The sequence below is a fragment of the Ornithodoros turicata genome, chromosome 1 (assembly GCF_037126465.1).
Source record: "Ornithodoros turicata isolate Travis chromosome 1, ASM3712646v1, whole genome shotgun sequence".
NCBI classification, from domain to species: Eukaryota; Metazoa; Arthropoda; class Arachnida; order Ixodida; family Argasidae; genus Ornithodoros; species Ornithodoros turicata.
The window spans coordinates 181,931,448-181,957,949 of record NC_088201.1 but is presented as its reverse complement, the minus strand read 5'-3'; the positions used below and the strand labels follow the sequence as shown (position 1 = coordinate 181,957,949).

The window sequence follows — 26,502 nt, the reverse complement described above, 5'->3', positions numbered from 1 at the left end:
AGCACTGTAGCGGCACTGAGCCACGCCGGCGAGCGAGACCGCCATCTTGAGTCAGCCGCGCCTGCGTCGCCTAGCAACGGGACGCCCATCTCCCACCTCTCCTGGCGGAGAACAACGCTCCCTCGAGCCAGCTCGCAACTCAGGAAACCGGTTTTGCGTGGATGTGACTCAGCCTAGACGGCGGAGAAACCACGTGACACGATCGGGGGGCCCAATCGCGGACAGCGGACTGCGGCTCCGACGTGGGAAAGGAATATTATACTCTGTACCCCTATTTGGTGATTCTAATTGATATTAGCCATCACGGAAAAAAAATCATGAAAACAAGGTACAGTCGTGCGTCGTTAATATGGACAACTCGAATTATGGGCGATTTTTGTGAGTACCAAACTTTTTCGATGCATTTTCGTCTCGTTAGTGTGAAAATTCGCTTTCCGGACAATGGACGGTCCAGCAAGGTACAAACCATACGTAGCAATTCGTTTTCGTCTCGTTTTTATGTACGGTATCGGTATGGAGGGCAAGAATCTCCCTACATTCTTCAGAAGAACTTTTAAAATAGGATTCCCTTTAAAATATTCCCTTGCACAAAGAGAGCTATGCCCACCCTCTTCACCCTCTACAATAACTGTAACTGGAAAGGGGGTTATTTGTGGATGTGAAGAGCCTGGAAAATTCAGTATGACGTCATGACTGTTCCGAACCCGTCCACGTGCGACTAGCCCTCGTGCAAGGAGTTGTGATTTTAGTTAAACGTAGTGCAGTCGCTCGGCAGCTTACGAGAATAGAGCCGACGGTACTTCTGTCATGGCAAGTTCAGGCTCTGGCGTCAACGACTTGACCAACGTCAAGCCAACGGTTACATCAGCTATGGCTCAAGTGGGACTACAGAAAAGCTCTTCAATTCTTTGAGGACGATGGTGATGAACAGCAGACTGTACGTTTTGCTGACATTTTGTGAAGCTAATATCGATATGCAATCAGGCGTACCTACAAGCAGGCACTAATTCGGGACATTCCTTCAATAAACCTCCATCGTTGTTGTTGCTATTTCATTGATATTCGATAATATGAACGATCCGGTTTATGGACGATTTTGATTGTGGACGAAAGTGGCACAACTATATTTCGCTTCTGAACGTTTTCGTTACTGCACTTATCAACTTATCGCTCTTGACCGCGTCCAGTGCAGCGCATGTGTGCAAAGGGTGTGAGGGCAGAAACCAGCCGTTTGAAACCAAGACTACCACCGGGAAAGCCAGGCCATTCCAATTCCATTCCTGCGAAAAGATGCCTAATCGTATTCCCATTCCATTCGTGAGGCAGTTTTCACAATTCCAATCCAATTCCATAACATAAGAGCTTGAGCCTGGGCCCCCAGGCCTGGGCCCTGGGCACCCAGTCCCTCTTTGTGCACACACTCAGGATTTTACTCTCAGCAGACTCAGGCATTATGGAGTTCATCCACCAGCTGGTCTGCTATACGCCATCTTGTCCAATCCAATTCGCGGTGGTCCGGACTCCGACAAATCTGGAATGATTCTGGAATCATTCCAACTGTGGAGTGGCAACTCCGCAACCTTGTTGCCTGCGGCGGACTGCAAGCCACTTTTTACGTCATTAGAAATTGTTTTCAAATACAGGGTGTTTTTTTTTAGCTGCAAACAAAATTTTAATAGAAAAGGGAATTGCCTTAGAACGCTTTTACTTTTGTCATTGAATTAGTCGACTGGGCTGCTACCAGGAAACCGATTTTTTTCTCAATTAGGGTAACAGGGATATTGAATCTTTTTTTTTTAATTATTGACTTCAGGGAGTACATTGCGACTGCGATATTAAAGCCTGATCTCCACATGATTCGCTCCAACCCCCGGAGAAGCGCAGAGGTAATCGCAGCGCGCGCTACAGACCTATCTATTTTGCCTACACCGTCTGCTGCATACCACAAGTTTATTTACACATATATACATATATATATATATATATATATGTTTGTTATCTTGCAAGTTTGTTAACTTGCCTGTATATATATATATATATACAGGCAAGTTAACAAAAACTAGTTTATTTAATGACTAATATAACACAAAGATTATAATATGCTATGAAACGTTTAAAAGAATGGTAGATGTTCCAACAGTGGCACTGTCTTCGTGAGGACAAAAGGTGATACAGGGGTTGCACGTTGCTTAAATTGGTTCGGTAATTGACGTCACAATCTGTGCAAGTACGCGGGACAGCCTGTGCACAGCGCACCATGAGCTGGCTCCCCAAGAACGATGACAATGACATCACCACCCGGACTCGCACTTGTGGAATGTTCGGGAACGTGACTGACTGAAGACCGACATGTGGCGTACTTGCACCGATTGTGACGTCAACTACCGAACCTATTTAAGCAATGTCCAACCCCTGTATCGCCTTTTGTCCTGACGAAGGCGTGCCACTGTCGAAACGTCGACCATTCTGAGAAACGTTTTATAGCATATTATAATCTTTGTGTTATATTAGTCGTTAAATTAACTAGTTTTTGTTAACTTTCCTCTAATCTGTCGTTCACGTCTTATTAATTTACTTTTATTCAACTTCGCAGCCGTGTGATGTTTCAACCCCTTTAAGCTATATCTATATATACAGGGTGTTTCTTTTATCTGAAACAAATTTTCATAAAAAGGGGAGTTGCCCTAAGGCGGTTTTACTTTTCGCATTGGATTGCTCGACGGGGATGCAATTTTTTGCTCAATTTTTAACTAATTAACAGGGATACTTTCATCAACTTAGAGTAGAGTAGAGTAGAGTAGAAGTAGCTGCGTTTTGGAGCTTGGTGACGCCCGAGTTTGGGGTCTGCTGCTCCATTTCTTTTTAATTATTGACTTTAGGGACACGTTGCAATTGCAATATGAAAGCCTGGTCACCACATGATCCGCTCGAGCCACTGATGAAGCACTGAAGTAGTCTGAGCGCGTGCTACAGACCTGAGCATTTCACCTTGGCCGTCCGATGGAAACAGAAAGTGATCGCAAAAAGAGCGACGATGACGTTGATATATCCGCCCTCACTTACCGTCACAGAAAAACGTAACGCTTCCAGATGTTCGTTTTCTTTTGTTTTCTTTTTTGCTTGCAAAGAACTTTGCGCATCACCACTACATATCAGCGCTTATCGTACCGGGGGAAGGGCAAGAGCTGTGTCCGCCAGAATGAATTGACTGATAGGGCAAGCGACTGCGAACACATGAAGGAACGAAAGGAAGAAAAAAAGAAAAACAAAACAAAGATTGTGAAACGTACCGCGGTAAGGATTTGCCAACATCGCGTATGACGTTTTTCTGAGGGCGGAGATATCGACGTCACAGTCGCTCTTTTTGTGATAGCTTTCTGTTTCCAGCGGACGGCCAGGGTGAAATACTTGGGTCTATAGCACGCGCTGAGATTACTGTACTGCTTCAGCTGTGGTTCGAGCGGATCATGTGGTGATCAGGCTTTAGTATTGCAATTGCAATGTGCTCCCTAAAGTCAATAATTAAAAAAAATGATTAAAATATCTCTGTTAATTAGTCCGCAACCGAGGAAAAATTTTGATTCCTAGTAGCAGCCCCGTTGAGTAATCGAATGCAATAAGTAAAACCGCCCTATAAGGAGACTCCACTTTTTATGAAAATGTGTTGCGGATAAAAGGAAACACCCTGTATAGATAGACAGATGGATAGATAGATATCTGTACCCGTGAACGACGTGAGTCTGGGTAATTTACTGTAATTAATTGGATTAATTAGTTCCTGTTCACAAATACAGGGGAAGATGTAATTAAACAGCAGGGTACAGATTACTCATTTCTGCTCGCCACGTTATCACCGTCTACTGACACCCTCTGCTGCAGTAATTGGTTCTGATATGTACAACAGTCTTGCGGTGGCGTTATCTACCCCTACTCTATTATTTAAACGGGGCGTTACCCAATGACGCAACGGCTCTTCACAATGCCAGCCGCTCCGAAATTCGGAGTATAAGTAGACACCATTGTGCCGGAAGTGTGTGACAGAAGTGTTTTGATTTCAGCATTGGAGGGAGGAATAATGGTTCGTTTAGGACGGATTGCCAACGGTACAGGGTTAACTACAAGTAAGTGAGAGTCTTTTCTCCTGCAGCGGGCGATGGCTGTGTGCTGTACAACCATGCAGGAAACAGTGAGAGACTGCTGTCAGATTGCCGTGGCATACATCGGACACGATACGGGTTCAGGATGCCCTGTTCAAATGTTGTGTTCCTGATTTTAATTCTTGAAAAGTGTATTTGATACCAGTATCCCGTCCATAGAAAGAATCGTGTGAATGATATACCCTGCAGGGATACAGACGAATAGACAGACAGAGTTCAGTCCAGGCGTTCCCAGACAAAAGTCAGACTCGTGGATTATTCTTGGATATTGTCCCTGACCACCTGCCGGTGGACGCTCTGCATCTTCGATACCGAAGGAAGTTCCCATGCTCGGCGAGAAGACTAAGGGGGTTCTCGAAGCCTAAGGGCTGGTTTAAAGTCCAATGGAGCAGGGCGTAACGACGCGCAGCGCTCCACCGTGCATCGCGAGCTACCCCTGATGGGTACATAGTTCGACGACACTCGGCGAAGCGCAGCGCGGCGGTGACGCATCGCGGCGACGCATCGTCAACCGCCGTCGGGGGAGCAGAGCAATGCTCTACATCTGGCGGTGGCCAGCGAGGTGTGGGCTTCGGCGGACTCGCGTTTCCCAAGATGGATTCTCCCATTGAGATTTTGATAATAGATGTTAGTGAGCATCCGTGCATATATAATAAACGACGGATGAACTATTGAGACAAGCAAAAGGAGGAGGACAGCTGAGAAGACGTGCAACTTTCTTCTTCAATTCAGGGTCCATGCTTGAGGGTGCCAACAGCGTTACAGTAGTGTGAACATAACAGTGCCAACCATGAGAACATGGATTGTCTTTAGTCGGATTCCAACACGCGGGTACAGTTGCCAGATATGACTGCTTCCCCACTACGAAATGGATTAGTATTTCCGTTGCGCTGCGCCGAATCGCGTCAGACTACGATCCCGGTACGATGAGGAAGCGTGGCTTAGCGAACGATAGCTGTCGGAGCGGAACGCGGGCGACGACGGGTGAAGACTACGTCGTACCCTAAACCAGCCTTAAGTTATAGTTTTGTAGTCTTAACGGTACCCGCCTAGAACTAGAACCAGAGCTAGAACTGCCCTGTGCTTCAAACAGTCCAGATGCTCTAGAGCTTTGCTAATCGTCTCTTGGAACATGCCTTTCGAGCCTTTGTATTAGAGGGCACCCTAACAATGCTATTCCCTCTCATAGAGAACAGACGTGCGCTATTATTGAAAATATTTCTCTTGTATGCGTGTGTGTGCGGCCCCTTGTGTCGTCTGTTAAGTCCGGTGTGGATGAGTTCAGTGAACGTTGACTGGTCCCTGCAAATTGTGTATGTATCCGCAGAGACGCACTAGACGGTAAGCAGGAAAGGAAATGTTACGGCACGAGCAGCACCTGCTGCATGCCCAGTTTCTTTGGCGTCTACGACTTCCGCGTGGAAGAATTCTGCCGCCACCATCGCCACCTGTACCCAGATCTCCTGGTAAGTTGTTCCTACATTCCAATACAACACACGGTGTGTAGAGCGCTTGTACGGACTAAATGAGCTGCCTGCAGAATTGTTTAGTCGGTCGATGACGTGTTATTGTTGAGAGCTCTGCCGTTGTGGCAGCGTGTCGCTCAGGGCAGCACTGTGTGTCCTGGGACAACTTGTCACGCAACTGTGCCGACATTTACCTTACTGCGCTCGAGGAAAACCCTGCTGAACCGCCGATTAAGTCGGTGCCTGGATTAGAGTCCTGATTACGTCCGACTCGGACGTAAAAGACTATCGCCACATTCGCAACTTTTTCACACACTCCTTTTTTTTCTTTTTGTCCTGACGGAGTCATTGCCACTGTGGAAGCTTCGACCCTCGTCCACTTTTAATATCTCCCGATTAAACGAACTAGTGTTCCTAACTTCTCTAAAATCTCTGTCGGCGTATATATATATATATATACGTATATATCCTTCCTTGTTTGACCTTCCTCTACCTATACACTCACGCACACATGTATATATACAGGGTGCGTCATTAAAAAAGTGACCAGAATTTATATAAAAAAAGCTGTCAGAGCAGCATAGATGTTGTTTTTGCAGTTGAGTTCTACGGCCGGGCGGACATCCTCTGGAAGAAAGTATGTAACTACCAGATGACTAATTACCTGAAATTCATTAATTATTTTTTTTAATTAGGGAATTTCGGGCAAAGGCGAGATAGCAGCTTGAGAGACTACCCTCGTTGAACACCTTTCCACTTTTAAAAAATCCTGAAACACGCACGTGCGCTGAAATATCCATCCCGGAATTTCGGTATGCAAATGAGCCAAAACCGAGAAAGCGCGCCTGAGGAGCGCATCACCCACGTCGACGGAGGTTTATCTGTGCAGGAGAGTAGTTCATCTGCCCAGCTGAGCGGCACCCACTCCTATTATCTCCACCGCTCCAAATCACGTCGCCCTCTGACGTGAAATGAGCGCTCTACTCTCCGCGTTCCCGGTCGCCGCGGTTTCGGTTTTGGCTCATTAGCATACCGAAATTCGGGGATGGATATTTTAGCGCACGTGCGTGTTTCAGGATTTTTTAAACGTGGAAAGGTGTTCAACGAGGATAGTCTCTCAATCTGCTATCTCGCTTTTGTCCGAAATTCCCTAATTAAATAATTTATTAATGAATTTCAGGTAATTAGTCATCTGGTAGTTACATACTCTCTTCCAGGGGATGTCCGCCTGGCCGTAGAACTCAACTGCAAAAACAACATCTATGCTGCTCTCATAGCTGTTTTTATAAAAATTCTGGTCAGTTTTTAATGACGCACCCTGTATATATATATATATATATATATACAGGGTGTCCCAGCTAACTGCGAACATATTTTTAAAAAAAAACTTTTTCCAAGATGAAATCAATCGCATACGCTGAAGGGCACTGCTTAGGAGGGCATTAGCAAAGTCCAAAGGCAATGTCTTAATTAACTTTCATTAATTAACTTCTTAATTATAAAAGCTACGATGTTGTCCCAATGAGAACATCTGTTCCTTTCGGTCACCTGATATCGCAGCCGTTTTCGGAATCCGGTCGGTAGATCGCCCGCAAAAAATTCGTCAAGGAAAACCATTTTTTTTCCCTTTATTTTGTTCATTGTGCTTCTTAGAAGACGCGTCTTTAGAGATGCGCAATGAATAAAATAAAGAAAAAAAAATGGCGTTCCTTCACGAATTTTTTGCGGACGATCTATCGAACGGATTTTTGTTCTGAAAACGGCTTTGGTATCTGGTGACCGAAGAGATCAGATGTTCTCATTGGAGCAACTTCGTACCTTTTATAATTAAAAAGTTAATTATTGAAAGTTAATTAAGACATTGCCTTAGGAGTCTGTTAATGCCCCCCTAGGGAGTGCCCTTCAGCATATGCTATATTGCAATTGATTTCATCTCGGAAAAAGTGATAGATATATTTTTTAAAAATATGTTCACACTTAGCGTGGACACCCTGTACGTATCTTCGATACTATCTTTCGATACATTTTGTGTATCGGTATTAGGTATCGCGTGCAAAAAATGGGAGTATCGGAGTATCGGTATCGTTTGTTAGGTATCTGTATCGGTAAACATTTTTAGTGTATCGTGTATTTTAACGACACTCGATACTAAAAAAAGACGCAAATATCGAGGCTGTTGTGAGACTTAGGGTCGGCGGCGCTCGCTCAGACGGACAAGCCAGGCCGCAACGGTGTAGGCATGTCGACCATAAATTCGCTCGAAGGTCCGCGCGCGCGCTCCATCGCCGCGAGAGGAGGCCCTGTGCCGTGCTCTGGGACGCGGGCGCGCGCGGCTTCTAGTTGGATCCAGAAAAATCTCTTCCGTCTCTTTCTACGGCGGGCGCGCCGAAAACGCTAGCCGCCATCCGTGGCGGACTTACCGGGGACCAATGTCACGGCTTCTGGAACTGCTCTGCACGATGTCCCCCGGGTCAGTGCACAAGAGCACGTCCACTTAACTTGAAGTGTGGATTCCGCGTCTGTCATGCCGAAAGAATAGCCGCCGGCTTATCTTGAGCACTGCAACCCGTTCTACAGCTCACAATTCACAACGGCCAACTACGAAAATCAAGTATCAGCTATGGCTGACGAACTCCGGTGTGCCATCTGTATAGTCAGGTGCTCACTAACCGGTACGTACGAAGAACATTACCTTAAAGAATTGTTTATTGCTAGGCTGCTTATGGAAGCGATCGTTTCAACTACCCATGGCTTCAGTCAAATCTAAAGTTCTAACAAGGCTAGCTGCTCAGAGAGCGCAGCTTCATTAAATCCGCGCGGTCGGATACGTTTAAGCCCTTTCAGAAAGAGTGCGCTAAAAATACGCTAACGGTTCCAGAAATAACAGAGAATTTTTTTTTTACTTCCCTAATCATATTACCAGCTTTATTATATTCAGGATTTCAGTGGTGTATCGAAGTATCGACGATACAGTATCGAGTATCTGCATCGAAAATCAATTTTGGTTCTGTATCTTGTATCGGTACAATTTTTGAGGGTATCGGGTATCGGTATCGAAGACACTTTTTTGAAGTGTCGACTGATGCCGGACTCGTCGCCATTGCGAGCATCTTTGGCTGGGTAATTCAAGCTCCACGTGCGCTCAACTCCTGATTGAAAACCTCTACACTGCGAGTCCTTGTGACCCACATTCAGACTGACGCGATCAGAATTTCAAAACATCTCCAGAATTTCTGGAACCTCGAACACCTCGGCCTAAAGCAGTAAATGAGCCATCATCTCATGACATATCCCCGGATAACCCGGTCTTGAAGCGCTTTCGTGAGACTACATGCTTGACTGACACACGATATGTTGTGCGCCTGCCATGGAAGGGAGAGTTTACAAATCTGGGCAACAACAAAGACCTGCCTCGACGGCGTATGGACGCACTTACCCGCGCTCTTCGCCGCGATCCAGACCTGGTTGAGGAGTACGACCGGACTATTCGCCAATATCTTAAAGACGATCACGTGGAACGAGTTCCCATTGAATATGATTGTTCAAACTCCTGCCGAGTATATTATATGCCTCACCATGCAGTAATTAGCAGAGTCCGTGAAACAACGAAAGTTCCTATCGTATTCTATATCAGTTCTAAAGCTCCCGGGTAAGAATGTCTGAATGACCATTTGAACCCTGGACCCAACCTCAACCCTGATATTGTGAAACTCTTGCTTATGTTGCGATCTGTGAAAATTGCGATGATTGGTGATATTGAAAAGGCTTCCCTTCAGATTCCCCTCAATGGGCGTGATAGAGATTTTCTGCGGTTTTTCTGGTACAGCGCTCCGCCCTCTACACAAGGAGAGCTACCACCTGTGGAAGTATGGCGCATGACCCGTGTGCCCTTTGGCGCAACTTGGCGAGTCCTTTCTTGTTGCCCGCCATACTTCCATCCATTATGTATCTACTTAAATCCATTATCTATAATCATCTGCAGCTGCAAGAGTATGCCTTCCCGTCGACGTTAGCAAGACTGAAACAGTGATTTTATGTTGACGACCTTCTCACCGGTGTTAGTGATCTTTACGAGGCCACTCGCGTGTTTGAAGAGACACTTCAAATCTTCGATGCTGCCACCATGCCTGTCTGCAAATGGATCAGCAACGCAGCCCCCCTTCAGCAAATATTCGTGAAAAGAGGTGTCACCAGAACAGCGGCTACCGTCAAAGTGTTAGGCGTCACTTGGAACACCATTGATGACGAACTTTCATGTTCCCTCGCCTCTGTTCTCATATTTTTGAGCGTCAAGAGAGATATGAAGCGATATGTTGTGCGGGGTGTCTCACGGTTGTGTGATCCCTTCGGATTCCTTGCGCCATTTACCATCACCGCTAAGATCCTATTCCAGCGGCTATGTGAGAAAAAGACTATGTGGCATGCTCCTCTGACCCCGGAAGATGATCACGTTTGGAATACATGGTGCTCGGGACTTCGTCTTCTACAACGACGGCTTCTGGCTGATACCTCGACGCCTCAACGTATCGAACCTACGTTGCACGTCTTTGCCGACGCCAGGCCTCAAGCATACGGAACCGTTGTCTACCGCAGAAGTGCAACTACGTCAAGGAGCACGGTCTCGTGCTTGAAAAATCTCGAGTTGCAGCCCTCAAGCGGCGGACACTTCCCAGGTTGGAGCTGCTTGCAGCACTGCTTGCGACGCAGCTGTTGACGACCGTATCCGACGCTTTCCTCATTCCCGTTCTTAGCTGCTATGCATGGACAGATTCCATGATTGCCGTTTCGTGGATAATGACCTCTCTTTGAGTTGTTGGAGGCATTGTCCTGGCACTGAAAAACCCTGCAGACCTCGTAACGCGCGGTGTGTCCCCAACTGCGCTCTTAAATGAGACTCTCTGATGGGCGGGCTCTGCTTGGCTTTTGTGGCGAGCCTACAGCTAGGCCTACAACAACGAGCAAGCTTCAAGCTATGGTAGACGAGCCTCTGAATGCAGGCCGTGGTTTTTGCACGGGTCTCTACTAAACCATTTTCTATATAGGACGTATTGGCCAAACACACGTGTGCGCTTCCACCAAACTTCAAGCTCAGATCCAAAAACTGAACAGTATCACGTTTTGGATGTTCCGACGTGAACTTGAGTGAGTTGGAACTATACTTAAAAATCTATTTGAAAAATCTCTCGTGTGGTGGAAGTTAAACTATCGTCAGGGTTGACGTGTAAAGTGACTAAAAAATCATCAACATATCTGAAGACCCTGCATGTGCTATGGTCCCACAAGGATCGCATTGCGATAACATCGGTCATACCTAGACCCGAAAAATTTCATACAGAACAGGCGCAACACAGTTACCGATGCAGGTGCCTCACTCTTGCATGTAGATTCTCTTCTTAAAAGCAACAACAACTTTATTACAAGATGATGAATGAGAGTTTCATCGCAATGGGCGACATTCTGCCCAGTTGCTGGTGGTGGTGCGGGGAATTAAATAATGAGCCCCTTCACAATATGGATCGAAGTGTGATGGTATCCAGAAAGGTGAAGAGAGCTTTGAGGGCAGAGCGTTGTTGGGCAGGATATGACCAGCGACCAAGCAATTTTGTAAGAGACAGGGGGCGAGAGTCCAGCTCGTTAAAGGATCCGGAGACTACACGGTTCGGGAAGGCTGATGTGTGTGCAACGTAGAAGAATGTTAATTATTATGTTGTTACCCTTGCGTTGATGGTATGACGATAACTGACCATTTCACCTTTCGCAATTTCTTTACAGACAACACTGTTTCAGATTTCATTGCTTTCATGTGTTTCGGTCATTATTTTGCCGTTGTTTTCTCTTTGTGACTGCTTTGTATGTGCTTGTTGAGGTTTTCCTCTTGTCTAAATTGTTATTATAGTGTATTATTGTACATCCCTTCTTTCTCATTTGCACGACACCCTGCTTCGCCCATGTAACGCCCCCTGCACTGTCTCCAGGGATGACTAGCAGACTAGCAGACGCCATCCGTCTTGACCACAGGGGTGACACAAACCCGCGATGGTTGTAACTACACTCAGACGGGTGCTTCTTGGCAAAACTGCCATCTTGCCCTGGTGGCACGTCATAGAAAACGCCATTTTGAGATTCTGTGACTTTGTTTACATGTCGTTTTGCCGCTTACCAACATATTCCCGTCGTCAAAGCGCCAAGAGATGGACGTATTTTGCCATAGTAAAGTATGCGGTGCTTCTTCCGCAACGTTGTAGCCCATTTCTCCTTACTTTAAGTACATCGCATCGGCTCAGTGAGTCTTAACGCGTGGTCGTCATCACATCATTGGAAGTCGTCAACAGTACGGGGCCTTATGTGCAAAACTGCGCGCTTTACTGCAAGATTATCGGATAGAAATAATTACCGTGATCGAAACACATCCAACACGTTAGGGAGAAACAACCACCGCATTGTTTCCAAACTGTTTGGCGCCAAACCGATCACGGGCGCCGCCATCTTTAAGGTCACGTGTGCCTTGACGTTTGCTGTGACGTGCGACAAGGATCTGTCCAGGATGCATTGCGTTCGCCCAGCACATTTCGTCTACGGAACATTACATTGGATGCCACCCCTGTGGTCTTGACACCGCGTGACCTTCTGTTGCCAGCATTTTCGCTGCTCATGCGTGACCTTTCAAAGGTCAACATGCATATCCACATCCGGAGCGAAGCATTTTATGAATTTGTAACTTTATAATCCTGGCGTCCCACAGAGTTCTATGAACGTCGCACGTGGAGGTTGCGGTATTCGTTGCAAGGTTTACATCGACTACGGTTATAATGTACGGAAGTTTGATGGTCCGCCGGGAGTCGTGTGCGGGAACGGCTCTGATCTATGGGTAAGATCTCATTAAATCAGTCCTCCTCCCTTGCCGCCAGGCGGCCGATAGTTGGGGAACTGGGTGTTGCCCTCGTTAGCATCTGTCTATAAATGTGCTTTGTGACCTGTCTCCTATTTTTCAGTATTACGAATGTTAAAAACTAAGCCACGGCGTGACCGCTACTGCTTTTTGCTGTAAATCTGTCACTACTTGTGGAAGCCTCACCTCTTTGCACAAAGAGGAAGGAAACACAAGGAGCGCACATTGGCAGGACAAAACATTTACTCGCAAGGGGCAAAAATCTTTGACCCAGCGATTACCTGAGCGGAACAAGACCTAGAAGCGAAGGCATGAGCGTGATAATTGATTGAGACTGTGATGTTCGCGCTTTCTTTTCTTTTTCTTTTTGCTCCTGTGTCGCGCAAGTAGTCGTGCGTCTCTTGAACAGTGTAAACACTTCGCGTCCCGCTGTGCGCAATTGTATTGTGCGATTCGGAAGCAGTTTACCGAACCCCACGTGACCAAAGCAAACTCGAGAAAGCACGCGGGTCAAGCGCTAGGCGCAGAGCGCGCATCGTACCTTGAATGCTGGCATTCTATTGCCAAAGCAAACCCGCGTGCGACATCACCGGGGAGCATGCACGAAACCCCAGGCAGCACGGTGCAAAAATTGCTCTCCCAATGAAATTCGTCAACAGAAAAGGAGCAGCGATTAAAAGGTTGTACGCGCTTTCCGTGTCTTGTCTTAATCCCGGGAAATTCCGGTCCGGGATTCGCAAAAAAAATAAAATAAAATACAATAAAAATAGCGAAGTCCCTATACTTGAAAAATTCCGCGGCATTCCCAGCAATACCCCCCGGTGACTGTCGTCTTGATGAGGGTCGGTGAAGCGCCACCCGGAGACAAAGTCTGATCCCTAGAACGACGTGACGTAACAATTAACGGTCCGCCAACGGTCCGCCAATGCCGTGCTTTCGGCAGTCGTAGTCATGGAGGGGAGCCGATATGAACCACATGGGTAGCCGTTGGAGTCCACGGGATGCCTATGTTACAAAAATCGTCAGCGGCAATAGACCTCTCCCTGCTTGTAAACAAATGACGTCGTAGTGTTCGACAGTGGCGAAAATTTGGTAGGATTGATCTACGATCGAAACTAGGGGTGAACAAGGGCGCGCCCGAAAGCCACGGCCTCCAGGGAATTACGATGGTCCTTGAGAGGGACGCGACCTGAGGTCCTACTTTTCTTTCAATAGGAGACAGCGAACAAGTGACACTTCGTGGAACCCAGCCCTCCCCTTCCGATTTGCTTCGGTTTCAGTCTGTCAACCAACGTCATGATGACGTTTCTCGGGTAGAGGTCTATTGGCTGGACTCCGCATTTCATGTCTACATCGGAAGGAGTGAGAGGCGAACTGGCCTTCCCTGTACCTATAGGGTTGTGTTCGTTTATTAATGCGTTAGCATTACGAGTGACAAAGTGGAAAAAGCTGTATGTATGTATGTGTGCTTGAGATGCTGAAGCCTCACCGAGGCAGGGGTATAAGTGGAGATGTAAAGGGGAGGTAAGACGGTAAATGAAGCTAAATTGTAGGAAACTGAAGCTCTTGAAGGTCATTAGGAGTAAGAGGTAAATGTAAGTAAACGTAATTAAAGCAAGAAAGTTGAGTTTAAAGGTAATCAATGTAAGATATATATATATATATATAATTAAGAGAAAGGTTAAAGGAAATTTAAGACTATCAAAGGTAACCACAGGTTACCGGAGGTAATTATAGTTAATTAACGTCAGGTAAAGGGAAATTGAGAGTGATTAACGCAAGCAAACGTAATTGAAAGAAATAAATGAAATTCAATATTAGCTCAAGTACTCGTGGTTACCTCTGCCAATTAAAGGGAAATTAAAGTAACTGAGGTAATTAAAGGTTCATTAAATGAACTTACGTACTGTAATTGAAAGTGTCGAACCGGAAGTCAAGTATAGACGGGAAGAGGGAGGAGGATCACCGTAAGTCTGGTTTAGACCGGAGGTGGACAACCGGAAGTTGGGTTTAGACTGAAAGTGGATACCCGGAAGTCAAGTATAGACAGGAAAAGGCACTGAATGCTAACGCATTTCTCTCACATTTACCGCAGAATCGCACCTTAATTTTTGGACCCTGGCAACTCGTGAGTCTCCTCTTGGTGAGCGGAAATGCCGGCCGCGGAGCCGGCTCTCGTGGCGTTCACCTTTGTGGCAGTGACTCCCGTTCTAAACCTGGAGGATTCGACACTAGAGGTGCTCGAGAGACGACTGCCAGCGACTCTCCTTTCGATGCGGGTCGCTGGAGTCGATGACGTACGATGACTCTCGCCGGCGGGTTGCGCGAGTTGAATAAACGAACACAACCCTAGGTGGCTGGACCCGTTGACGTAGGTAGGCTCTCGTACGTCACGGCTGCGACTCGCGAAGGCCTTCTTTCGCGTGAGTGCAGGGAAGGAACAGAGTCAAGATGTACTCTCAAAGACAAACGGATGATAGTTTTGGTGAACCTGACGGATTTGTTCGACATTTTTAAATGCAGTTTCTCACACTATACCTTTGCAATGTTCGTGACAAACTTCTTTTATTTTTTCTCATTTAGGAGGCGAGACATATTTGCCCCGATTTCGATGCCAACGTAAGTAAACTGCTGCACATTCGTCACGCATACCGAGGTAGATATAGTAAGGCATAGTGTAACTTGTTGCATATTTCTGCAGAACTATAGACACTGTACAGGAAAGATGCAACACATCTTGAGAACTACGGTCTGTGGCATAGCCCACTGTTCAAGCTTTCATTCTCCCACGAGTAAAAGTAACAGAAAACGTTGGACTGTTGTCGCGGCGACAGCGACGTCTAACGGCACTGCAGAAAAAGTCTCTTGTGGCGAATTCGGGTGGTCATTTCGTGGCAACACGGCCTAGCGCTCTGCGAGGTAGCCGCCCGCGCTGGAACACGTGACCGTTGCCACCCGAACGAGAGGACAAGGAATCAAGCGGTTATAGTCACGCTAGGGGCGTCGCGGTCGCTCGTCTCCCGTTTCCGTCGTCTGCTAACCCACGTGGTCTCCGACGTGTGGGCCAATGAAAGCCCTCGCCAGCTTCGCGGTGCGCATGTGACGTCACCGGATATAGGTGGGCAATCTGCCGCCCCGTCGTTTCGAGGCCGAGCGCCAAAAGTGCTAGCTGCCAAATTCCTGGCGCTCGAGATGCGCCACGAGAACACACGATATTGCTACATTTTGACCAAGCCAACGCAGTTGCTTGGAATCTAGCAAAAACAAAAAAAAAAGAAAAGAATTTGCGAGCAAATGACCACAAGCATTCGCCATTAGTCATGTTTTGGCAAATGTTTGCTCAGATTACACGCCGTCTTACCGTTCTCTCGCGCGCTGCTTTTGTACACCCTTTAAACAGAATTTAACTCGATGACAAGCTCCTAGCCAACCATCATCCCGAATGGCTACATAACTAATTCGTGCAACATGTCGCCACACTGCGCAGACAAACGTTACGTGTAACATGAGAGTACCATTATTATTTTATTATTATCCAGAATGGCATTGTTATTTCCCCTGGTTTATTACACACAGTAGCCGCACCTCTTTCTGTGGCATTTATGTTACGTCTAACAAAAACACTTCAGGCCCGCGGTTTGTACAGATCAGCGCAGGGTCTGTTCTCAGCGCCCCCCACATCCCTAACACAGCCAAAAATCCAGCAGCACCCCTTCACTTTGACAACAACGATATTATCGCTGTCATAACGCGGACCAGAGTCATAACGGTGACAAAAAACGTTTTAAACTTCACAGGAACTGCAGCCTGAAAATTTCTCAAAAAGTAGGACCCAACCTCTTTTCATCTCACATCATTCTCCATGATGTGATGATGAGTGAGGTCGGAGAAGGTGCTCGTGGACGAATTCGCCGACCTATGGATACAACACACGGTGTTGATGTTCCTCGGATAGGTCAAGCTAGTCAAGGAATAGAGGTCAAAGGTCAAGTCAGAAGGGCATCGCTCTGAACGATAACCTTGGAACGGTATGGCCCACTAAAAGAAGATCGTCACAGCTACGTCACAAAGTCAAAAGGCCGCGCAGGAGATGTGACCAACTTTAAAGGGAGACTAAAGTGCAAAAAGTTTTCTTCGCTGAATGGGAGATGTCTTTACCCTGGTACTGACACATAAGGAACATGAATCATCCGTTCCGCGCTTCACTTCATTTCTGAAAGGACCGGCCCGCGTGGTGGGTTTTTCTTGGTTAAAAGCTGGGTTTTCACGCCCAGCGCGAAATTTTGTACGTCCAGGATGCTCGTAGCGCGTGATTCACTGCATGAGAGCAGGTTTGATATTTCACGCAGCAGTCAGTTCACGGGTGTCTATAGCAACCAATCACGACGCAGCAAGTCGTTTCCTCTTCCGGTGGAGCATCCCACTTCTGTCACTGTCTACGTCTGTACGCCGCTCAAGCCACAGTTGCTTCGGTGCGCTAACACGGAACTCTTAAGAAAAGCTTACCCAAGGCACCAGATGTTCTCAATGGGACAACTTGGTAGCTTTTATAATTAAAAAGTTGATAATTGAACACTAATTAAGACATTGCCTTAGGGGTTTGCTAATGCCCTCCTAAGGAGTGCCCTTCATCATATGCTATATTGCAATTGATTTTCATCTCGGAAAAGTGATATACAGTGAACCCTCGTTAATATGACCACCACCGCTCCCGGAGATTTTTGTCATAAAGCGAAGTGTCATGCTAACGAGAAACGGACAATCCGCTGACCTCAGAGACCGCTTCGTTCCGGCCATTCTTAGGTGCAACAGCAGCATAGTATGACCTGGTCTCGTGGTCACTGCTGTTTTAAGCACTACAGTGCTTTGGCAGTCTGAAAAGCGCTATGAGTAATTCCGAGGTCAACAATATCAGGAGTCATCCCAAACCTCGGCGCCCTACTTCAACACGTGTCACTCTCTGCCTGAGGTATGTGTGTAGCCTCTCTGCGGGTCATGTGACGTGGTCATAATAACGAGAAGATAACGCCTGTGTTTGACCATACTTGTGACAAAAAGCTCAGCCATAGTCTGATAAGCGGATTGTCATACTAACGAGATGGATTTACATGGCGGCGGAACGGTTGTCAAGAAAAACGGTCGTAAAGTGAGTATGTCATATTATCGGGGGTCATATTAACGAGGGTTCACCGTATATATTTTTAAAGAATATGTTCGCATTTAGCTGGGACACCCTGTATATCTGCGTACTCCGTAGATTATACGTGAACATAAACTCTTGCATTCCTCTTTGTTAACCCAGATCGCTACAACTGATGAGCCTTACCTCCAGTACGAGGAATTTCAAAACGTCATCTACACTGCATGGCGTGTGGACAGCTTCGACGCTTCTAAGAAAGACGATGAGATCTGCATGACGACAGATAGCAACAAGCGAAGATATCGGTACCGCTACTAACTGCAGCGCTGAAGAGACCTTCATTATCTGCTTGCAATAAAGCATTGTGCATCTTATACCAGTCTGAACGGCTAGACTTCGTTGAAGTAGTTTGCGTTATTTACGCATGATATAACAACATTCTCCCCAAACTTTCGGGATCCTCCAATGGTGCTGCACCAATAATTCTTTATTTTTCTTTCTTTGGTCGGCGGTGATTGCACACCTATTAGCATTGTGGTGGCAGATGTGCGAAGCAACCACTGTGCTTGCAATACATACAAGAGCGCCCGGCTGCGTCCTTTCATAACTACGAACGAAGAATAAAGGTTGCTATAGTAGCAATCTTTGTTGTTCGTTCGTAGCAGCCCATAGCAACAGCTTTGCGCACCATTCACGGCTGCTTGTTTGCGTGAACAGCAAAGCATAAAGATAACAATGGTGTGCCTCGAAGTAACTGCGATAAACAACAGCGAACTTAGACTAAACTGGACAGAAGAATGCAAACACCATACTTGGAGTAACGTATAATAAACTAACCAACGTTGCGTTCCGTCGTATCTGCCCCGCTAAGCATAGAATTTGGGTGTTTAAATTTTGGTACCGTGTTTTTAAACACTGCATACAACACCTTACGTAGCCATCGAGCATTTTCTTTGGTTTTCCACGTTTCGAGAACAGGAATTTCCGGATCGGGGATTTCGCAAGCGGGAATATCGAGGTCCACCAGATAAGAACTGGCTAGGATTTTTGTTTCCGCAGGAAACGCCTGCATCCTTCTGTGATGTCTTCCTATACTGTAGAGGTTCAAGCCGAGCTGCGGTAGCTGTCCTCCCTTCATTTGGTACATCGCAACCCACGTTACCAGTTCATTTGTAACCCAATCCAATCGCCTCATTTGAAATCCAGCAGTGACTCTGCTCATCGGCCCGTTTACTACTTCTTCGATTGCTATATAATACTTTGTACTTCAGCTTAACTTGGGATTCTTCTACAAGCGGAACGTTCTTGTTCAAGTTGTAAATGGCATTCTCGTCATCAATGCGCGCCTTTTTATGGAAACTGTTGCTGACGACCGCTAGGGCCTTGTATTCGCTTTTGCGCGTTCCAAACTCAAGCTTTTTATTGTCCGGTCATGATGGTGATCGCGCGGGCCGACGTGTAGCGCGTGTAGCGGATCGTGCGGACGTGTTCCCGCATAAGAGTTGCCGATCCTGACACTGCACGGCATCATTTAATAGGGTGTGGTTAAGCCCCTGACTACAATACACACAGAGAGATATCTAACTAGAACGAATCGCAGAATATGCAGGGCGTTTTATATATATATGTGACGCTTCTTCGGTTACAACGGTTGTTGAGGACGTCGTTACCTCATCTTCTTCATCAGAAGTTTCGAAGACTCCAAATTGCTCTGAAGTCCTTCTGCAAACCGCTAAAGTTTGGCTTGTGGGACCACGTGGACGAAAACAGCTCATCAGGGTCTTGTTTGACGGGGGAAGTCAAAGAAGTTTCATTCGGGCCGACATATCAAAACGCATGGAATGTAAAGACGTAAGGTCAGAAGATCTACGAATTCACACCCTTGGGAATGTCACATCCGCTCGAACACAACACCGTTGTGTACAACTTTTATTGCGAAACCAGGACGCTTCTCACACACTTGTGATGGATGCAATCGAGTACGACCAGATTTGCACTGACAGCCTCCCGTCTTTACCCTTCGACATGTCGAAACAACTGAAAGATATGGGCCTTCAGCTAGCTGATGAACCGTTTTCGGCGCGTGTCGAGATTTCTCTCCTGATTGGGTCAGATTATTACTGGCAAGTCGTCACTGGACAAACTGTTCTACTTTCGAAACATCTGGTAGCAGCTGAAGCCCTTTTCGGGTGGACCATCCAAGGAGTCTGTTCGTCCGATGGCAGGAAGGGACGACATGATATTCAAGTAATGAAGATTTGCGTGGAAACAGATGTCGAGGTTGACACCGACAGGATATATTCGCAACTACAGGCATTTTGGGACCTTGAGCATCTAGGCATCACGGACCAGTGTTCAACGTCCAGTTCCTACAATGACCCCATTCTTCAAGAGTTTAGCACTTCAGCATGCCTACAGAACGGGCGATATATGGTCCGTCTCCCCTGGAACCTGGAGAAGCGTCACATGCTGTGCGATAACAAGGTACTCGCGTTCCGACGGTTGAGTTACACCACCAAGAAGCTGCTACCGGATCCCAGTTTGATGGAAGAGTACGACTCTACGATTCGTCAATATCTGCTAAATGGACATGCTGAGCGCGTACTTGAGACGGAGAACACCGGTGGAGGGCCTGTATATTACATGCCTCATCATGCTGTCATACGAAGAGATCGGGAGACGACTAAAGTACGCATTGTATTCGACCCTTCGTCAAAGTCATCTGGTGCAGTCTCTTTAAATGAAGCTCTTCGCGCTGGACCCAACTTGAACCTGAATGTTCTAGATTTGCTCCTTCAGTTCAGGGCATATCAAATAGCTCTTACAGCTGACGTTGAAAAAGCATTTTTACAGATCGTACTCGATCCACAGGATCGCGATTTTTTGCGCTTTCTTTGGTACGCCACTGCGCCGAAGGCAGACGAGGCTTTGCCTCCTATTGAGACTTGGAGAATGATGCGGGTACCGTTCGGCGCAAAGTCCAGCCCGTTTTTGTTGGCCGCCACTATCCGAAATCATTTGCAATCTGTGGTTACACGATATCCTCGAACGGCTTCTCTTCTATCAAGTCACTTTTATGTGGATGACCTGGTTGTCGGCGTGGATTCCGTTGACGAAGGAAATACGCTCTACCGTGAATCGCGTGACATCCTTATTGAAGCAGGGATGAAGCTCGTCAAATGGACCAGCAACGGCAGCACCCAGTGGAAGTTATTTCAAGCGGAAGGCACTGCTTCATCATCCACCACTTCCCTTAAAAAGGTGCTGGGACTCAATTGGGATATCGACTCTGATGAGATACAGCTCTCCATGAAATCATTATCCTATTTTCTGGAACGTCCGGTTGACACTAAGCGTTACGTGCTTCAGGCTGTTTCTCGGATTTTTGATCCTCTGGGCTACGTGGCGCCGTTCGTCATTACGGTCAAGATCCTACTGCAAGGCATCTGACTTGCTAAGCTTCAGTGGGACGATCTCCTTCCTGACAACATAAGGTCTGTATGGAGTAATTGGCGTCAAGAGGTGCCTACGCTGGCTCGTTTCCGGCTACCTCGAAAGCTAACAGGTGCCACAGCTCCGTTGACGGAGGTTGCTATGGAGTCTGCATGTTTTCTGCGATGCCAGCTCCAAGGCCTACGGAGCAGCTGTTTACTTGGGTTCTCAACGTGGCGAAGGCCTATTGGAAGCATGTCTTCTGCTGGCCAAAACCAGAGTCGCCCCGGTGAAAGCAATGTCCCTCCCGCGCCTCGAATTGATGGGCGCCGTTCTAGCCACACGACTGCTTAAGTTTGTCCGGCAGACGTTATTCCTTTTAGATGTGGAAGCTATCTTGTGGACAGACTCCGAGGTTGCTTTGCATTGGATCCACGGATCTCCCTCGGCGTGGAAACCTTTTGTACGGAACCGCGTTGCTGAGATTCAATCTTCTACGCAAACCCGCCAATGGAGACACTGTCCTGGTCCCGACAACCCTGCCGCCCTTTTGGCGAGGGGTGTGTCATGCCGACGCCTTCTGGACACTACGTGTTGGTGGAATGGCCCGAGTTGGCTATGCAGTCCTGAATCCTGGCCGCCAGGTTGGCGCTCTACAGCCAATGCTCCAGGAGATGTCTACTCCGAGGCTAAGACCTCCGACGTTCTCGCAGTGATGACAGTGATCAACGAGCCCATCCTGCAAGTACGAAAGTACAGCTCGTTCTCCAGACTGCTCCGGGTTACGTCATGGGTGCTACGGTTTGTCCACAACAGCAGGAGCCCTTCTCTCAAGGACAGGGGTATGCCAAGTTTAGAAGAGATTAATGCGGCAGAGCACTATTGGATTAGAAATGCTCAGCGTGAGTCTTTTGGATTGCAGCCTACCACTAAAACTTCTCTTCGGAACGCCTCCTTGTTTTACGACGACGAAGGGATCCTCCGCATGCAAGGACGTCTCCTGTACGGTGTCTTTCCTGATGCAGTCAAGCATCCTATAGTCTTGCCCTCGGACCACCCTATCACAGCCATGATTATCAGGCAGACTCACTTACGGTTGTTGCACGCTGGCGTCCAAGGAACACTGACTGACCTACGGGAGGCCTACTGGGTCATTCGAGGACGGCAAGTGGTAAAGAGGGTGGTGCACGGCTGTCGCGTTTGCCGGCGAGCGAAAGCCCGCGCGTGTACTGAGAGTGCTGGTCCCCTGCCTCGGGACCGAATATCAGCTGCAGCGCCATTTGATGTGACAGGAACCGATTATGCTGGGCCACTCTTTTACAGACCACCCTATGGAGAGAGCAATGTTTCAAGAAAGTGTTACATCCTCATCTTCACTTGCGCCGTAACTAGGGCAGTTCATTTAGAGCTCACAGAATCTATGACTGCCGAAGACTTTTTGAAGGCCCTCAAGAGATTTGTATCGAGGAGAGGTGTGCCAGGAACAGTATACTCTGATAATTTCTGCACCTTCAAGAGTGTGTCCCGTGAACTTTCCGTTGGCCAGCTGTCGCAGGATCCAGATGTGAACGGGTTCCTTACGGTACATCGGATCAGCTGGAAGTTTATCGTTGAGCGCGCTGCCTGGTGGGGAGGCTTTTGGGAAGGCCTAATAAAAAGCACCAAGGTGTATCTACGGAAGATACTGGGAAAAAGCACCCTAACGTACAGCGAGCTTGCCACTGTTGTCACAGAGGTGGAAGCCGTTCTGAATTCACGGCCCTTGACATATGTTTCCGAGGATCCAGACGATCTCTCCGTGCTCACGCCTGGTCACTTCCTGGTTGGTAAACGTATTACAGCCCTTCCCTACGAGCCTGCAGACGAGTTGCGTTCGACGTCAAACCAGCTGAGGCGACGATGGAAGTACCGCGAGCGCTTGATGGAGTCGTTTTGGACTAGATGGACCAAGGAGTATATCCTGTACCTGAGATCCGCGAACATACGCAGGCCACTTTCATCGTACAGCGTCAAGACAGGAGACATCGTTCTCATAGCCAAGGAGAATGCTCCTCGGGTGTCTTGGCCTCTTGGCCGCGTTGAAAGTACAAGAGAGAGCGCCGATGGCCGCATCCGATCTTGCCAGGTCAGGATATCGGGGGGCAAAGTTATCTGTAGACCAATTCAACTACTACACAAGTTAGAGGCAGACGAAGATTAGTTGCTAGGGTCTCTCATCTGCTTCATCGACATCGTCAATTCAGGGGTGGGAGTGTAAAGAAAGATGACATCATATCGCGTAAAATTATGGCACGGATCTCGTGACTTGAGATTCTTCCGCCATCTTCATATTCATTAAACGTTTTGCAGTACCCTTGAACAGACGTCCTCTCTTCTTGTTACAATAGTGTAACGTAACGACGAAGAGACCGAACTCACGCTCGTATTTGGGCAGTATTATTCATTAAACTGATATTGCTCGGGACGGATGTTCCAGTGTTCATCACATATATATATATATATATTATTATTTATATATATTTTACAGAATCTTTCTGATCAGACTATATGGGCTACCTGAATATGCGGCTTTCGCAGGTAAAGGTTATGCGGCCAGGCGAATCCTCTCGGAAAGCGTATGTGACTATACTGGATGACAAAGTATCTTATTATCAACAACTACCACATAAACTGACATACAGCTTAGAGGTCCATACGGAAAACGATATAAAAAAATTCAAGTGAGCAACACAATAGGAACAATCCAGGGAAGTTGGTATAGGTTCATGATGGCGAATAGCAGCAAGAAGACAAGGATAAAGGTGGAAGTAGACAGGGCAGTTGAGAGTCTGCAGTTGTCCTGTCTACTTCTACTTTTGTCCTTGTCTTCTTGCTGCTATTCGCCATCATGAAGTGAGCAACAAAATGGACGGGGCAGCGCTTGTGTCGTCTCATTCCTGTCATTCTTGCAATGGGGGTCTTTTGCTTCCTAAATTGGACGTTTTGGAGTAAATACGAGATGGCAGGATTGAAGCCCGTCATTATTCACCACTCTTTCTCAAATGTCCTGAAACGAGCACGTCCCAGTAAACCAAAAACGTCTACGGGACATCCAGAGGATGGTATAAAGTGGACATTTGGGATGTCTAGTAGATATCCAGATATGTCCACGTTGCATTCCATAGATGTTCCATTGATCGTCGGAAGCTCGTCCATAACTATAAATGCATGTCCTCTGGATGTACCTGCTGGACATTTGTCACATCCAGTGGACGTGGTTGTGAGGCATTGCGACATCTAATATACGTCCTATCGATGTTCCTACCGGATTAACATACGACAATATATATATATATATATATAATGTGGGCGGAAAAGTCATTAAAGAAACAAGTAAATGACACTAGACATGTTTGAAATTCAAAATTACAGATTAAGATGGCTTCTATGGCTGCACGCAGAGAAACAGATACTCATGGAACGAGTACGTGAGTATGTGACTATCTCAGGGAGGTTGTGAAGTCGATCGGCAAGCGGTCTATTCGGTTATCGCATCAGCGCTCTCTTGCAATCAGCTACATCGTATTACACAACCCGTGTATCTCAACACGAACCCTCATTGTTTTGTTTGCGCTCGAGGAATGTGCGTCTTCCGCATTGGCCCATTTGCATAGCAAAACTTGGCGACATATTTCTCAATATACGTTCGCACTTTATTCCCTCTCTATCTCGTCGCTTCCAACAAGCGGTTCTGCCTGTCAATCAGTTCTGCTAGCAAGCACTTCTGCTCCTCTGAATCTTCCCGACATGCGACTCTCCATCCAGATTGCTGAGGAAAATCAGTTGCCCTGCGCATGCGCCAGGAGTGGCGTCACGTGTCGTTCTTTGCCGCGCCTTGCCGTCTGCTCGCTCCGCATGCGCATAGCGTAGCAGACAGCGGTTTGTTTGCGCGAGCATGGCTTGAGTGGCTTGAGGACGAGATTGTTGGTATTGGTGAAGCAGCCTTGCCAAACATTCCGTTCAAGTTGCCCCGCTTGTTGTCCCGCTCGTCCGTCCATGTTCACCACGTGAGGGGTGAGGGAACGTTTCAGCAACGCCCGCGAGTTGCATGCTCGGTTCAAAAGGTGAAGGCGTCTGTACAAAATTGTTTCGATTGGTCGCTCTGTTGCTACAGATGCAACAAGTGCCAGTCCACTTTTTCTCAGCTGCACCCTCTCAACCAGCAGCGGGGCAGCAGCATCAGGTGAGTGTACACAACTTCCAAGTGAAATAAGACACACAATGCAATTCTGAAGCAGGTAAGTACGTCTCATGCTTTGTTACACAGGCCGGATTGACGTCAGTTCAGGCAGAGAGGTCCCATCGACCTCCTTGATTTTCGTTATTTTTTTTTATATTTAGAAGCTCATCGTACAGGATGACCAACAGCGGTAAAAGAATAATTTCTACGGAATAGCTTTCGCGCAAAAAAAAAAAAATCGAGGAAAAGCCCAGCCCTGAATTCGAGTGCTTCAGTTTTGCCGTGTTTGCAGGTGTATATCTCCCGAGTCTTAAAAAAATATTGCAGTGAAATTTTTTATGCTTTAGCATGCCTACAGGCCAGCAGTCCGAGCGCAAATGTTGGCGCGCAGGAGCAGCGTTCTGTGCTATAAGAAATGGCGAACATGCTCTCTCACGCAGTTTTGTTCCAACTTCGACGCGTGATTTCTCTGGCTGTAGATATTTCTCACTACCATATTTGGAATCACTTCATTCAGCTTTTAATGCTCTTTCATCTTATATATATAACGTGCGTATGCCCCCTACAGGTATCTGCTGAAACAGGCAAATGTTCAGGTATATTTCGAAAAAACAAGGATTTTGAGCGTCCGTTTCTCGAAAAGTCCCCTTTTTATTTCATTTATATTTTGCCAGGACATGGCACGATGTTAGACCTTTCATCTTACGTAAAAAAAGTCTGCTTCAAAAGGCGTACACTGGTGATTAGCGCGTTAAAACACGGCCCTAGTCTGCGTGTCGGAGCCCGGCTACCGGTGCCGCGTGATGGCGGACCTCTTGTCGTTACTCCCTTTGTTTGGGCAAGGTTGTCTGGCCTTAGCCTTACCTGAGCTATTCGTCGGCAAACTTTTGACGTCCTGCTGAAGAAATAATTCATGCCTGGTAGTTAGTTATTTCCAACGAAGCATCTGAATGAAATCCTACGTTGCCGTAAAGCGGTATTTCAACGGCTAGGTCAAACTCAATGGTCAGCGAAAAGGTAAAACTTCACTCTTGCAAGCTCCGTACACGGTGATACCAATAGTGTACAAATAAATATCGAGTTAGGAATTGCTTTTTTCATGGTTCCCGCAAGTTCCTGCGATGCTTGCTTTACTTCATTTTGCGATATTTTGAAGTTATGCAGAGGGCTTTTAGCACAAAACGCGTGTTCTGTGCAGA

At 47.0% G+C, this 26,502-nt stretch overlaps 3 protein-coding genes across 3 annotated transcripts in view; all 3 read left to right on the top strand.

Annotated features, from left to right (window-relative positions):
* The window catches only part of LOC135378857 (uncharacterized), a 39,360-nt gene extending 21,334 nt beyond the window's left edge, over window positions 1-18,026 (top strand). Inside the window, exons 7-11 of the mRNA XM_064612003.1 lie at window positions 4,059-4,121; window positions 5,485-5,623; window positions 12,366-12,491; window positions 15,096-15,131; window positions 17,815-18,026. Coding sequence (XP_064468073.1) covers window positions 4,059-4,121; window positions 5,485-5,623; window positions 12,366-12,491; window positions 15,096-15,131; window positions 17,815-17,970 — 520 coding nt within the window. The 3' untranslated portion in view covers window positions 17,971-18,026. The remainder of the gene's footprint in view (window positions 1-4,058; window positions 4,122-5,484; window positions 5,624-12,365; window positions 12,492-15,095; window positions 15,132-17,814) is intronic.
* Window positions 18,027-19,617: 1,591 nt separating this feature from the next.
* LOC135391485 (uncharacterized) lies at window positions 19,618-21,102 on the top strand. The gene has a single exon (XM_064621752.1). It carries the CDS (start codon window positions 19,618-19,620, stop codon window positions 21,100-21,102), a length of 1,485 nt encoding a protein of 494 aa, XP_064477822.1.
* Window positions 21,103-21,382: 280 nt separating this feature from the next.
* On the top strand, window positions 21,383-23,284 carry LOC135391481 (uncharacterized). Its single transcript, XM_064621749.1, has one exon. It carries the CDS (start codon window positions 21,383-21,385, stop codon window positions 23,282-23,284), a length of 1,902 nt encoding a protein of 633 aa, XP_064477819.1.
* Window positions 23,285-26,502: the final 3,218 nt, after the last annotated feature.